Below are 14,980 nucleotides of genomic sequence, written 5' to 3'. Positions count from 1 at the left end.
CTCATAGAAATTGCGTCTATATTTAACACGTCTCAAAAGGACGTGCAAACAGTTTGTCCTATGCGTAATTGCGCACACATGACTGCTGTTATTGTAGAGGACGAATTCATGCATCTTCATTTCCAATGTTTCCAATGAAACACATTCGTTTTGTATTTGGTAAATATCCAAACGGATCAGATGTATCCGATAAATAATTTGCGTGTTTCATATGAGCATACCGTGGTCTACAGTGACTATTCAGTTGGCAGTCCGTCACTGCGCTGTGTCTTATAATTATCAGATGATTTTTTTTCTCTAACTCGCTTGCAACCGCTGTCATTTACACAATCAGTCTTAGTAAATCACCCGCGAAAAACCACAGTCAAAGCCCACATGCAAAATTCTAGATTGATGCACACAAATTAGTAGACACAGTTTGGGATCTTAGTAGATCTGGCCCTGAATCCCTAAATCAAATCACTACCTCTCCTGCTATTAAAATGTGGTATCTCAGGCGTAAAGACTCTTTCTTTGGCATTCTTTGCATACATCCAGTTCTCTTGTAGACCTCCATGATGGCGCCAGAAACTAAAGAAAAGAAAGAGGGAGGAAAGTGGAAGGTCCTCGGTGGGGAGGCAGTGTGCAGCTGAGACTCATCATCAGCCTGGCCAGCAGCCATCCCACTGTTGGGCCTGTTTCCCCCTCTCTTCCCATCACGTAGTGTCTTTGTGTCTGAGAGGCAAGCCTGGATCACTGAGGGCTGGAGCCTCTTACAGAAGCCCCACTTTTCCCTTCTGGCGTAAAACACAATCAATAAGAAGCATTTCCCCTTCATCTCCCTCTCCTGATAGCTTCGTGAGAGACCCCCTGCCTGCGGGGGGCTTCCTCCACCTGTCCTCAAAGCCTTCCTCCCAAATCCATCCCTTTCTCAGATGCGTATCTTTAGCCTTCAGCCCAGAGGCCAAACAGCAGCGAGCATGCTTTGTCTCCATGCTTGACTTCTTCGCCGGTCGAACCCATTTCATACTCTCAAGTCTGTAATTTTCTGCATTAATTATTCAAGCCCTTGCAGCCTGTGAATATAAATCCATTATGCCTGCCCCGCTACACTGTTACTTCGATTAAGAGACAGGGGATGAAATTATACAGGGAGATGGCAGATAAGATGATTAAAGGATTCATGAGACCCCCACATTATTTTAAAATATTTATGCCAGCCATCTAATGTAGAGATACACACATATATGTAATTACTTAACATCTGCTGCCGTACTGTTCGCTCGTCAAGTGCAGCGAAGGCCGGTTTTCGGTGGAATCGAGGTCGACGAGGCGTTCCAAACTTTCAGCCACGCATTTATGCTGCAAAATCTGCGTTTCACCTCACTGACATGATTGGAAACTGGGAAGGACTGGAAGCGCTCCAGTTGGAAACAGACTCTGGGCTCGGATGGATACACCTGGTCAGCGGTGGAACCTGGCCACCAGTGTTACTTTAGTTAACAAAGACCCTGACGAAAAATATTCGCCTGTTTATTCCTATGACTAAGACGTTGACGAGCCAAAAGGAATGTCTGATGATAGAAAGTACGACAAAACGTGTTTCTTTTTCTGTTGCCGAGACTAAAATGTCATTTGATAAGTAGCTAATAAATGCGCGACCCTGTCATGTGATTGGATTTGATCTCAGGCAGTTTTTCTTCTTCTTCTTCTTCTTCTTCTCAGATTTTTGGCCGCATTACTGCCCTGCACCAGGTTATTATTAATCAAAATGCTGCAGTGAGAGCACTGACGGGAGTTACCAAGAGAGAACTCCAGTTTTAGCTTCTCTTCACTGACTCATTGTAAAAGAAACCAGAATAGACTTTAAAACCCTACTCCTTACATACAAGGCTCTTAAAGGCCTCATTGTACCATATGATCCCAACAGATCACTTTAATATCAAAGTGTAGGCTCACTTTTGGGCCCCAGGGTTAGAAAACAGTAGAATGGGAGGTCCTCTACTCTCTTTTCTCTTGCTCCAAGCACCTATCCTCTAATCTCTAATTTCCTCTCTCCTGCTAATCATGCATCACACGCTTTAAGTACCTCTCTTCATCTCGCTTTCTATTTTTCTGTCTCTAGCTGACTGGCCTCAAACTCATATGTGTTCCCTATATAAGCTGGTTCTGGCTCTTCCTTGCCACCTCGCCTTAGTGTTGCTCTGGGGGTCTCAGACTCTAAATCATCTGGAGACAATTTGTATTGTTATTGATACCGTATAAATAAACTTAAATTGAATTTGAATTAAATTGAATCTATCACCACAACTACAACAAACTATTTTAGCTTCAGTTTTGAAATTTGACGTGATGTTTACTCTAATGTAAAACATTCAACTGATGCACTCACCCTGTTCTTACTGTTAATGAAGGGAAATCCAGGAGATACCGCAGATGTGATGCAGAGCTACAGGATTTTTTTTCACAAATATCACACACACACACACACTCAGACATGGCAACGTCAGTGACTCACCAGGAATATCCTCTCCAGCTGGTCCTGGATGTCCTTCATACCCGGAAAGGCAGCCACTCCTTGGATCATCTCAATGAAAATACAGCCCACTCCCCTAGAAGAGAAGAGAATAATCCATTCAACACTGGCTCCGGGTCAATTTTGTCCGGGTACGGTTTTTGCTGAATTGCTAAAAACAGGAAAAGTAGAAGTGAAAAAAGCTCAGCAGAAATGTACCAATGACCGGTTCGCTCTTTCTGTCTGAAGTGAGTTTGCAAAGTCGTTCACCACCTTAAATAATCTTTAGAATAAACTTGTTCTCCCCGTTTGACTGTAAATGTTGGTAGAAAATCTTTAAATATGACGTCCATTTCATTCAAGGCTGAATGAACAAGCTGTGTTGTGTGTGTGTGTGTGTGTGTGTGTGTGTGTGTGTGTGTGTGTGTGTGCTATCATCAGCAGTCATTTGTCTAAAGGCTATTGTTTCCTGACAGGTCCACGTCCTCGGCTCAGTGCGCACTCCTTCACTGAACAGGAACACCAGGAGCAACGCAGACAGGGAGAAAGAGAGAGATTACCAGAAATTCATCCTTCAAAACTTCCATTTTACGGGATGAAAATGCTTCATCTCCCAGACACAGTGTGAACCCCACCACACAGCGGAGCGCAGAGAACTGTTGTGTTAGCCGAGGAGAATGTATGAGTACAGGCAGGGGTCAGCATTGAAAGAAATAAAAGTAAGACTCCATCTGTTGGTTTTCACTCGTCCATGATTTGATCTGAAATTGGACGATATTGTATAAAAAAAAGAGCCCTGACTTTAAAGTTGTGGAAAACTTTAAAATAGTTGCCTCTCTACCGACGAAAAAAGATCTTTCTACACAAGAAAACTTCACCAGCAAATACTCGACCAGTATTTAGAACATATTATTTTTTATTGAAATACATGCAATTTAATGTCTCATTTTACTCTGAAATGAAACCACATAAACTACTGAAGTTTAAAAAAATATCAAAAATATCAAATATCAAATATTTTCCAGAGAGTTCTTCCCAGAAATGTGTGGCACTTATAGGGAGCTTTCCTTTCACTCTTCTGTCCAGTTCATCACAAACCAGCTCCATGGGGTTAAAGTCTAGAGACTGGGCCATGGTCCACTCCTTGTTTCCAAGGTTTCCATCTTGTTTTTATTCTGAGGTAGTTCTGGTAGAGCTTGGACTAAAGGTTTGTTTCATTATGTTGTTGTAGGATGAGGCTCTGACCAACTATACCAGTGGACACTGTGTGATATTCTAAATGTTTTGACTAGTAGTGTACCTACTGAAGAAAAACTGCTATGGTCAGATATGGAAATATTTGACTTGTGTACACTAGGCGGTGCAGACAAAACTACACTATCCCATCTAACAACACACAGTTCTATTAAATGTTATTGATGGTGCTGAGTTGCAGCCTGTCTTTATACAGGCTGTACACGTCTGCAGCTCACAATACATGCATATGTGCTCAAGAATATAGACTCAATTGTTTCAAACCATTTGTTTTTTTTATTGTGTTTTTATTAGTCTGTTAGGGTGTCGACTTGACTTTCACCATATAACAGTCGACTTTAAAAGAAATCTGAAGTTGTGCAACCTTTAGTGTACAGTACACATGGTCTGCAAGTACTCATTTTATCTTGTGTTATGGTGATTAGGGTCAAGACACAAGATGAAACTATTTGTGCCGTCCCTACGTTTTATGCTCTGTCGTAGCCGTTTTAAAGATCTGCTAATTGCAAAATTTAGATAATTCAGATTTACAATAAGCATGACCAAAACAAAACTAAAAAAAATATTTCTATATCCAGTCCTATAATAATTGAAATTGTTGTTTTTTTCTGTATCAGAAAATATTACATATAAAATTCAGACTGTAACAGAGCAGCCTGAGGAATATTTTGCACTTATTTATTTATTGCTGAAGGTATATTGGTATTGGAAAACATGGGATGAAGGGAGAAAATGATCTAATTTGATTTAAACTAACCCTTTATATAATCTGCAACAGTGCTGAGCCACTGTGCAGTCACATTACTAATATCTAATCACTTTTATTTATCACATATTACATTATACATTTACATTCAATTTACATAATACAAACTTAAAAAAATAAAAAAATCGCTTTCCAGTTGTATTCCTGTTGCTCGGTGCAATTATTGGCTCTGAGTGGAGCACAGTGTGAGTCGACAGTATAGTGTTTAAGTACCGCTGTTACTGTAATTAGTGTCAGAGGTGACGACTAGAGAGCTGGGTAAATCAGTCAGTCAATGGGGCCAGCAGTGCTCCTTAAGTTTTAGTACACAGTAAATTAGAGTCAGTTAATACAACACGGGGCTGTTTGCTCACAGACGGTTAATGAACCCTCCTGATGACAGCAGAGCCGCCGGAGACAGAGGAGGCGAGAGGTGTGACGCCACAGGAAAGCAGGCGAACAAATGCATCTGAGGGCTTCTCACTAGAAACAACAAACGTGTAAGTGCGTCTTGTGAAGCCTAAGTAATCCTGAATACTCGGTGCTGACATTTATCGATATCTGGGGTTGTCCATGCACCAGAGGGTTCGCTCCCTGTAAAGTGTCCTGGCCCTGGTGTGCAAATGTGTGCATGTAGACTGTATATAAATATGGACAATGCATTGCCACTTCCTTGTGTTTCCCAAACAGACCATTTTCCTGCCATTTTTTTAATTTTTTCATTTATTTATTTTACAACTCCAACAGTCCCACAGGATGCTTTATGGAGCGGTTGGCATGGCAACTGGTTGCCACCACTATGTCCCATCCTGTTTCTATGTTGTCAAATAATTAACTAAAACTTATCCAAATAACTAATAACTAGAATTACAAAAACAATCCCTGTAAATAAATTATTTGATGTTTATTTTAGCGTTTTATTTTGAGTCTCATCCACTAACATGGAGGAGGTGGAGCTTATACCGCAGCCAGTCACTAGGGGGAGCTCTACTTGCTTTAGCCTCACTTTTGACAATCTTTATACTGTCTATAGTGTGAACAAGTGGGATTGCAACTATAAAAATGGTTTGACTACCAACAGGTAGAAGAGTGATGCATCAATACAAGTGCAGTGTAACAGATGGAGATACATTTTCTTATGTTTCTTACTGAATATCTGTTAAGTTCAAGTAGAGATGATGCCTGGTTTCATTTATTTCCAAAATAATAAGAAAATGCAGCGTGGCCCACTGTACTAGTTTCATTGGTTTGGTCTTCACAAGAGTATCGTCAATAATAAAAACCCTTCCTTTGACTCAGTCTTTACATTAATCTGTGCCTGATCACACTCTACTGAGAGCTGACTGACAGACAAAGCTGCAGTCGCGAGAGCTGCAGCTCCGTGAAAGGAAGGTAAAAAATAGAGCGGCTCCTTGCCCATCTTCTGTCACGTCCTCGCAGCCTTTAAGCTCCAGACTCCAGTGATGGATGCTTCTCATGGCAGGAAGACAGATTTGCCCAACCTTTTGGTCCTGCACGGGATAACTTCTTCACAGCTGACTGCTTTCTAAGTGACCAGGGTGGATTTGTCCACCTGCAAATACCCTTGAAGCAGACACTATCCTCCGCCTCCCACATCACCAAACCACCAAACCCCCAGCTGCTCTCTAATTGGATGCCGCAAAATGCAGCTGGGGTTCTTGGGATTTCTCTGCAGACCGCCTGTCCAGACCAAGACTCAAGGGGTCACCAGGGTACAGCACTCGAAGATCAGGTCGAGTTTTTTCTTTCCACTTTGGTTCTACATCCAGTTTCTTCTCCTCAAAGTGGAACGGTTCCACAACATCCACTAGACTGGAGCTTTGTAGAAATGCTGTTATATTAGTAACTCCATAAAAGTTTTTAGTTAAAGGAAAAAAAAAAAAACATAATGAGAATCTAGATTATGCAAATATAATGCAAATATAAATATAAATATTTATTCGGGAAGTGCCTCAGGACAAAAGAGTTTACTGTGAGACAAGCTCAGAAATATGTGAATCTGACCCAGTGTTTGTTTTAGAGTCTGGCCTCATCAACCAGGTGAGAACGGAGGAATTTCAATTTAGAGTGCAAGTGAAATCTCCAATCTAGACGAGCCTCCTCCGGGGCGCACTCATTTCCTGCCACAGCATTGGAGGCAATCCTGCTCCACATAAAAACTTTATTTAAAACCTTATCTAACCAAAGTGGTGGTGGTGGTGGGGGCAGAAAGTAAAGATAAATAAGATTGCGTCTCAGAGACCAAAACATTTTAGACTGAAAACAACTTGTGACCTGTTATTTTTCAGACAGCATCATTAATTTACTTGTATCTCTGTAATTAGCCTTATTGTGCATTTCAGTTCTTCATGTCTTGATTTTGATTTAGAACATGGGACAACATTAGCTAGCTAACTAGCTGTTAGCATGCTCTGCAAAAACATGGTTTCTTTGTTAAAGAAAAAGCAAGTAATCTATGTAGAAAGTGGACAGTTTCCAAAATGCTGCAGCGAAAGCACTGACAAGAACTAGGAAGATAGAAAGTTCATATTATATTTGTTCCATTTTAGCTTCTCCGTGTAAGATCTTGAATATAATTTAAAATAGTTTTCCATACATCCATAAGTCTGAATGAACAAGCTCCATCGTATCTTCATGATAAAAGTACAGGTTTTTAACTTTCTTTTCAGCCACCAACCCACTCTCCCAGATTGGGTGACTTTGCTTCCTGACTTGGCTGCAAATACCAATCTATATATTGGTATTTCATTTTTTATATACAATGCAAAAAGTTGTCCTGGCTTGTTTCTATCACTTAAATCAACTTAACATAATGAGTTAAGGAATTTCAGTGTAATTTAATTAATTCTTGGTATTCCAACTTAAGGGCTTCAGCCAGTTCAGTGAAATTAAAATTTCAATGTGTCAACCTAACCTGAGTTTTACAATGGTAACTGGATCTCTCATGAACTCACCATGACTGTTGGTGTGGTATCAATAATAATGCACCATAAAAATAGTGCTTGAAATTTTGTCTTGATCTGATAATAAGGGACTAATAATTATTAATTATCACAAATGATCAAATGCTACAAAATCACAAGTTAAATAACTGGTATAACTGAGGTTTGTGAGTTGAAACAATCATAAGAGAAAGTAAGTTTTATTTAATTCATAATTTAACAAGTCATTTCAACTCAGAGAATCAATCAGTTCAAACTATAAATGGTCATTAATTAAGCAGTTTATATATCTCACCTTTCTGAGTTGAAATTTTTCCCAAAGCTCAGTTTACTAATGTATTTAAAGCAGCTTTTGAACTTAAGTTTATAAGTCAAACCAACCTGAAATCTATTAGCTTATTCCCTAATACTGGGTCAATTTTGTACTTCTGTTGAGATGCCAAACTGCATTTCATCGTGTACCTGTTGAATTTAATCTAAGAAAACAACACAATTTAAAATACTGCAAATGCTGACCTCCAGAATGTCAAAATTTAAAGGCTTATTTCGGACAAAGAAAGAAGCCTCTAAGTCTCCGAATCATTCAGCCATTATGGCTTTGCTGATGTCTCTACTGTGTCGATTCAATCTGATGTGTTTTGTTCACACACTGCAGATCCATCTGGGCCGAGTAAATGATAAATGTGCGTTCAGCCTCCGAGCTGAAGCAGACAAAACTTAGGACCAATCTGCAGCCCACCCCAGGGAGCACAGCCTCAGGTTAGGATAAGCCAGAGATAAGTGGGTTTTAATTGGTTTTTGTCTGCTTCTTGATTTGTCTCCTTGATTTGTTCCCTTTAGCGGAGACAGACTTCTATCTTAACGGGGCTACACCTGAAAAAAAGCAGTGATAATCCACGCGCACAGACACACAGGCCAGAGGGTAGGAGTACCCACCACATGTCCAGGCAGGTGGAATAGTCCGTGGATCCCAGCAGGACATCTGGAGGCCGGTACCACAGGGTCACCACCTCGTTGGAGTATGTATGGCTGGGGACCGACTTGGCCCTGGCCAGGCCTGGAGAGGGGGGAGGAGAAACAGCAACAGCTCGGATTCAGTAAACATTATCATTGAATGACCTTCGGAAAAAAACAAAGCGGAAAACTGGAGAGGAGCGGGAGACATCTGGTTATACGGACAGTGGTGTACAGAATGTGCAATGAATGTGAGGGATGTGAAGGTCCAGCCCAGAGAAAACAAACACCAGCATCATAGTAAGTAATGCACAGATTAAATAAAACAAAGAATAAACACAAACAGTTATGAATGGGAATATGTGTGTTAATGACAATAGAGTCAACACTGGGTAAAAGACTTAAAAACATCTGTAACACTTAATAATAACTTCATACAATGAAACCCTTAACCCTAGATAATAAAATGCTTAATATCTCATTTTGTACCCATGTTCTAACCATTCGATTATTCAATTTGTAAGATACACAAATTTGCTCATGTGTGAACACATTATATACACAAAAAATCTAAGCTGTGGCTTTTATACTTTTTGAGATATTGTATTTTTGAACAGATGACCACAGCATCGAAAATATACATCACACAGCTTCAGCATTTATATTGTATGAATCTGTTCAATCGTGTGAACATTTTAATAATGATATGTCAAAATACTCAGTTTGCAGTGCACGCTATTAATATAGATTAAATATTAATGATATTTAATTGAGTTTCTTAGTGTGGAAATCAAAGGGTTAATTAGACATTAGTAGTCGCAGAGGTTACAAATGTTGTGCGGCTCTTTAACATCTTTATTTTAGGATCACTTTGTCATTTATGAATTAAATATTAAAGCATTTGCAACATTGTGCGTTCTCATTCTCTCATCTTCTATTACCATTTGTCCTAGAGGGTCTCAGGTGGCTACATTTACTAGCGAACATTTAATAAACAATTTAAATGTACATTTATACACTGATGGTTAATACGTGTGTTAATTAATGCTTTATAAACATGTGAATGCTGTAATTCCTAACTGATTCAGGTACAAATTAATATAAAATAAATACATTTTTGTGAGCTTGTCTAAAATTAGGGCTATACCAAAGGATATTTAGAGGTTCCCACAGTGCGACCCCTAGTGGACAAATTAGAATTTGCAATTACTAAGCTAAAAGAGCTGTCCTGTCCTGTCCTCTCAAGGACAAACGTTTGACATCAAATAATTAATGCGTTGAAAAATTGCAGGTAATGTCTTCTATGTAATGTGCGCACATAAATTCATCATGCATGGACCTTATGGTGGGACAATTTTGACCCTGGTGTTCTGTTTTAATAAATCCCCTCAAGGTCTTCACTAAACTTTACAAGCACAATGGTTGTGTGTAAAAAAATGGACATATTAGTTACTCTGTTACGGCCACATAGTCACATGACGGATAAACCATGAACTGGTAACAGGGTGTTTAGAAAGGTGCTGAAACTATTCCGATATCTGCACAAGTGCTGGTATATTAGGTTCAATGTTGTCCATCCATCCAATTGATCTTTTCGTCCTTTATCTACACTGATATAATCAGTCTCGATGTTTAAAGCTTAGGTGATCATAATTTCAAGGCTTTAAACTCTGTGTGGTTGCAGTAGTCCTCTTTCCCCCGTACACTTCATCAAAGACATCGTCCTAAAAATTCTTGGCAGACCTGCCTTTAGTCCAACTTCCGTACATTCAACCGCGGCAAGCCTCAGATTGCCTCTTCAAATGGAAATCATGATGGAAGACCTTTGAGGATTCAGTACGAAGCCACGTGACATGAATATCCGTCAGACAAACCCAACGGACATGTCTTTTTTTTTTTTTTCTCCATTGAGTGAATTGGGCGTTATTGGGCTAATCCACGCTCATGCTACGTGTGTGTCTTTTGTGAAAGACACAAAATTGAGAAATTTTAAAAGCTTCTCTGGGGGTTTTACTAATATGCCACACATTCATCTTTGCAATGACACAAACGCAGTCCTCTCGTAGTCTCGCAGTAGCAGCAAATGGTAGAGAGCAGAGTGCAGATGTGGTGAGCTTTAATGAGGCTGATGGTATTACCTCTCTTTGTCTCATCCCAAGTGGTCTGAGGGCTTAATTAAAGCATTTAGCTTTGTAAAAAAAAAAAAAAAAAAGGACTTCCTGCCCTGCTGCTGGTCCCCCATGCCCATGTGAAGGAGGAAGAGGAGCAGAGGGGAGAATAAATGAGGATGAAGGGGGTATTTAACATTTCCTTGTGTCGGAACACCCACAGGAGAAAGGAGTTTCAGCTGGCATTCATCACGGAGGAGCACTGTAATTTCCACACACCGATCTAACATAGAATAGACGGCATCAGGCCACTCACACTGAGAGGCTATCATTTCCACTGCGGGCATCCTGCGTGCTCATGAATGCCAAAGGCGGAGGTGTGGGGGTGTAAGAGGAGACAACATCTACACATAATGAAAGTGCAGCGGTAGGAGGACGGCCTGTTTGTGACATGGGGCGGTCAAGTACAGGGTAGCAACAAAGGCATGTGTGGAAAGTCTGCAAAAATGAACTGCTTAGATCTGCAGGGGTGTAAGAAAGTCATACAGGGTTAATCCAATCCATATACTTAAACCTTAAACAGTAGAAATCTCAGTGATCTTCACAACCTTGATTATTGGTACGCGGCAGTTATCAAGATTTTTCAACACCGACTAGTCTCTGATGATGCCACTAAGAAGAAAGTAATGGTTGACAGCTCAAGTGTTACATGTGAGCATGTATAGCCTGTATAAAAACAGGCTGCAACCCGGCACCATCAATAGTATTTAATAGAACTCCACAGCGTGTGGTTATATAGTGTAGTCAGATTTTTCTCTGCTGCAACTAAAAATCGAATAACTTCGACAAATTGTTGATGTGCAGCCTCCTTCTCTCTGTTACCACAGGACATTTGGTGAAGTTGATAATTAACTTCTGTCGAGAGGATTTGGAGCATTCCTCTGCTAGCGTTAGCGGATGTATTTCAGGACTGAAATGTCACGCTAGTATGGGCTTCATCTTTACTGAAGTAATTCCACACACTTGATGAACAACTGCTAGTTTTTTACTCCACATTTATGGTGGACAAAAAAAGTCAGGATAACGATATTATCGTGATATCAACAAAAATGTGAATAATAACAGCCAAAATCCAGGACTCTTTTGGTAGATGAATTACGCTCAAAATAACAGTAGAACATAGGAAAATAGGGGCAGATGTAAAACGCACACTGTGTAGCACTGGATCCTTTACACAACATTTTAACACAATATTATAATAATAATAACACAATAATAATAACACAAAATTTCATTTTTGAATACTAGTGTAGTTTACCGCGACATCCCTAGTTTGAATGAAGCAATTTTTTTCCAGATATACTCAGCCGTGTGATATTCTGTAGGTTTGGTGCAATTATAACACAACAGCAACACAACATTGCACATCTGAGCTTTGGCAACAGTATCTTAAACTAAAGCACAAAGGCCAAATGAGTGGAAAAAAGCTAATTCAGTCTAAACAAGCTTGTGTAATCAGCACGAAGAAGTTAGTCAGCTGTTACGCCTCCAACATGGTCCCTCGCTAACAAAATGTCGTCCAGTTTTCCGCCCACTGACACTTCGGCAACCAGAACAGTGCTCACTCGCTGCAGTTTGGATGCGTATGGTGTACAGAAATCCAATAAAAATCATTCACAACGTGCACCAGCTCACTGTGATGTCTTTGTTTGCAAATACAACACAATTTAGGGCTAAAACCTGACACCTTATGCTAAGGAAACAGAAACAGTCCAGTGGCTGGTTTCCATGCACTCTAACACAATGCCTGGTGGAAGACATCAAGCCCCAACCTTCCCCTTCAAAACTTTAAAGGTCTCTCAGGCTTGACCTGGCAATTCCTTCGCAAACACACACACACACACACACACACACACACACACACACACACACACACACACACACACACACACACACACACACACACACACACACACACACACACAGACCTTCAGCCACCTTCATCTGCCGCCGTTCTCCAGCTGACCTGCCATCCTGACCACGCAGCGCCCAGGTGAAGGACACGGGTGAATAATACATCACTACCTCACACAAATACCTGGGGGTCATCAAATATACGAGAGAAGAGGTGGGCCGGAAAATGAGGAGGAAGACAGAGAGGCCGAGGTAGGAGGGGGAGGACTAAAATAAACCCCGTCCCCGGAGGATTCAGCCCACCGTTTCACCTTTTGAAGTGCGTTTGGATTTTAAAGTCAATTTGTTGCTTCCATCAGCTTCTCCTCCTCCTCCACCACAACAGCAGATTGGGAGATGCGCTGTACGCTGCCAGCAGCTACTTCAAATACCATGCGAGATAATTCCACAGAGGAAAATAACTTTGATTGAAGCCTCGCAGACACAAAAGGAGCAAAACAAGATATTTGTTGCTGTTTAAATTTACAGCATGGATAGCATAAAATTATCCCATTTTCAGACAGCAGATTTGCATATACCTTAAATCTGCTACAGCAATGCATCCCTGATCTGGACTTTAATTTACAGCTACCAGATGGGCTTCTGGCAGGTTTGTGTTTACGAGAAAAGTCCATGGGAGCGGCCGTGGTTTGCTGATATTATCGGAGGTGATAGAAGAGGATGCTGACTTCATAAATTGTAGCTTAGTTGTATAAAGTTTTAATATGTCTGAGGGAAATATCGAAATCTCCAACATTTGCATTTCCTCCATTAAGTTATTAATGTAATAATTTTTCTTTTTAGTGGGCGGGGCTTAGCTGGAGGCAAAACGTTGCACATGAATACAGAGCTAGCCCCAATTAGCATTTTCTGTAGGCTTATTTTTAACGATGGTGGAAGTTTTTGTTTTATCTGAATATGCACGATCATCACTCTCCAGTTAACACAGGACCAGAATGACCACAATAACACAACGGATGGAAAATCTGACAGGATCGCTTCTAGCTAACCACTGCAACATAGTCGTGACTTAGAGCGTAAAAGGGTCTTAAGTAGCCCTCAACTTCCTCAAGTTTGTACTGATATGCCAAAGATCACATGTTCTGTACCAAATATGAATGAGGAACCACATTAAGTAAATACTATCTGCTTGGCAGTGGAAATTAGCAATCATACGCCAGTATTTGATTTTGAATTTTTTGCTCTTATTTAATGTTTATTTTATCGTATCGGTTATTCCTTATTCAGCTGCAGTAGCACTAAAAGTGAAAATGAATTTTAGACACCAGCATTAGATGTTAGCTGTGCAAATTGAAAAAGAGTTTCATTAATAAAAAATAAAGCGCTGCCGTTAGATCCAAATCTCTTTTTTTCTCTCTTAATGTGCAGTTGTGTGTACCAGGCACCACCTGCAGTCGTCCCAGCTCATTTCCCAACATAAAGTGGACCGTAATGAGCTCCGCATGATAGTAGACGACGACATTACACTCAGTTAGCGCTCACATTTGGACAGATAAATACACACATTGGTAACATTAACTTATCCAACTGACTTCAAAAGGCCATCTGCAACCTTCAAAACCATACAATGCATCACAAACACACACGCACAGCCCACCAGTCCCGGAGCTGTGGCGAGGCGCTGGGTGGAACAGTACACTGGGGAGAGGCAAACAGTCTGCTCCGGATGCCTGCGACATTCCTCCAGCTCCATTGTCACATTGCTTCACTCCTCGCACATCATTATCCCAGCAGCTGTTACTGCGCAGCACAGCCACACCAACTCCCCAGAAAATAAACACACATCAGTTCACATTAGCTACCTATAGCAGCACCAACTGACTCAGGGAAAAAACTAAGCTAGTGTGCACTTTGCTGCAACGTTTTACTTCATGCAAAAGCGGCTCTTAAGATTGAGTTACGTCGGTAGGTTGATTCCAGTGCAGGTGCGATATTTCATCATTTCCGCTTAAGAGAAGATTTTACATTCACATTTTACAACACTTAAATGAGATATGATAATTAGTAAAGTCCTCATCAGTATCAGTACCAAACCAGGCATTTTTAAAGTAATCAGATCTGTATCTTTCTAATTTATTTTAGGTTTGCCATAAGAGAAAACCACGTCCATGTAGCATCAAGACATCTTCTTTCACTTCGTTATGTAGCATCAAAACAACCAAAAAAAATTTAGGAAGATTCTGCTTCTGTTTTAGTGGTGAAGTAGAGGAAGATGAACCAAAATCATGCGACTAAACATGTCTGCTGTGCGGAAGAACTTTATTCTGGGAAATGAAGTCGGTCAGACTGTACATAAATTATGAAATACGGATGTTTGGCAAGGTGGTTGTAACTGATCGTGAGGCAGAACTATTAACCACCCAATACTCAGGTAAAGGCTGCACAGAAACACCATCCTGGTACTGTCCCCAGAGGTACCATGGAGAGTGGGTTGACCTACTGCAACCCCCGAATTTAAAAGAAGAGTAAATCTTCCTGGAGACAGTGT

At 40.5% G+C, this 14,980-nt stretch overlaps 1 protein-coding gene across 3 annotated transcripts in view; it reads right to left on the bottom strand.

The window, feature by feature from the left end:
- Window positions 1-14,980, bottom strand: part of cdk14 (cyclin-dependent kinase 14) — a 197,257-nt gene that overhangs the window by 84,301 nt on the left and 97,976 nt on the right. For all 3 annotated transcript variants that reach the window (XM_047598412.1, XM_047598415.1, XM_047598413.1), the window contains 2 exons: window positions 8,393-8,513; window positions 2,498-2,591 (listed from right to left, as the gene is read on the bottom strand). In XM_047598412.1, coding sequence (XP_047454368.1) covers window positions 2,498-2,591; window positions 8,393-8,513 — 215 coding nt within the window. The remainder of the gene's footprint in view (window positions 1-2,497; window positions 2,592-8,392; window positions 8,514-14,980) is intronic.

This window comes from Mugil cephalus, chromosome 11 (assembly GCF_022458985.1).
Source record: "Mugil cephalus isolate CIBA_MC_2020 chromosome 11, CIBA_Mcephalus_1.1, whole genome shotgun sequence".
Lineage (NCBI taxonomy): Eukaryota > Metazoa > Chordata > Actinopteri > Mugiliformes > Mugilidae > Mugil > Mugil cephalus.
This window is presented reverse-complemented; position numbering and strand designations above follow the sequence as displayed.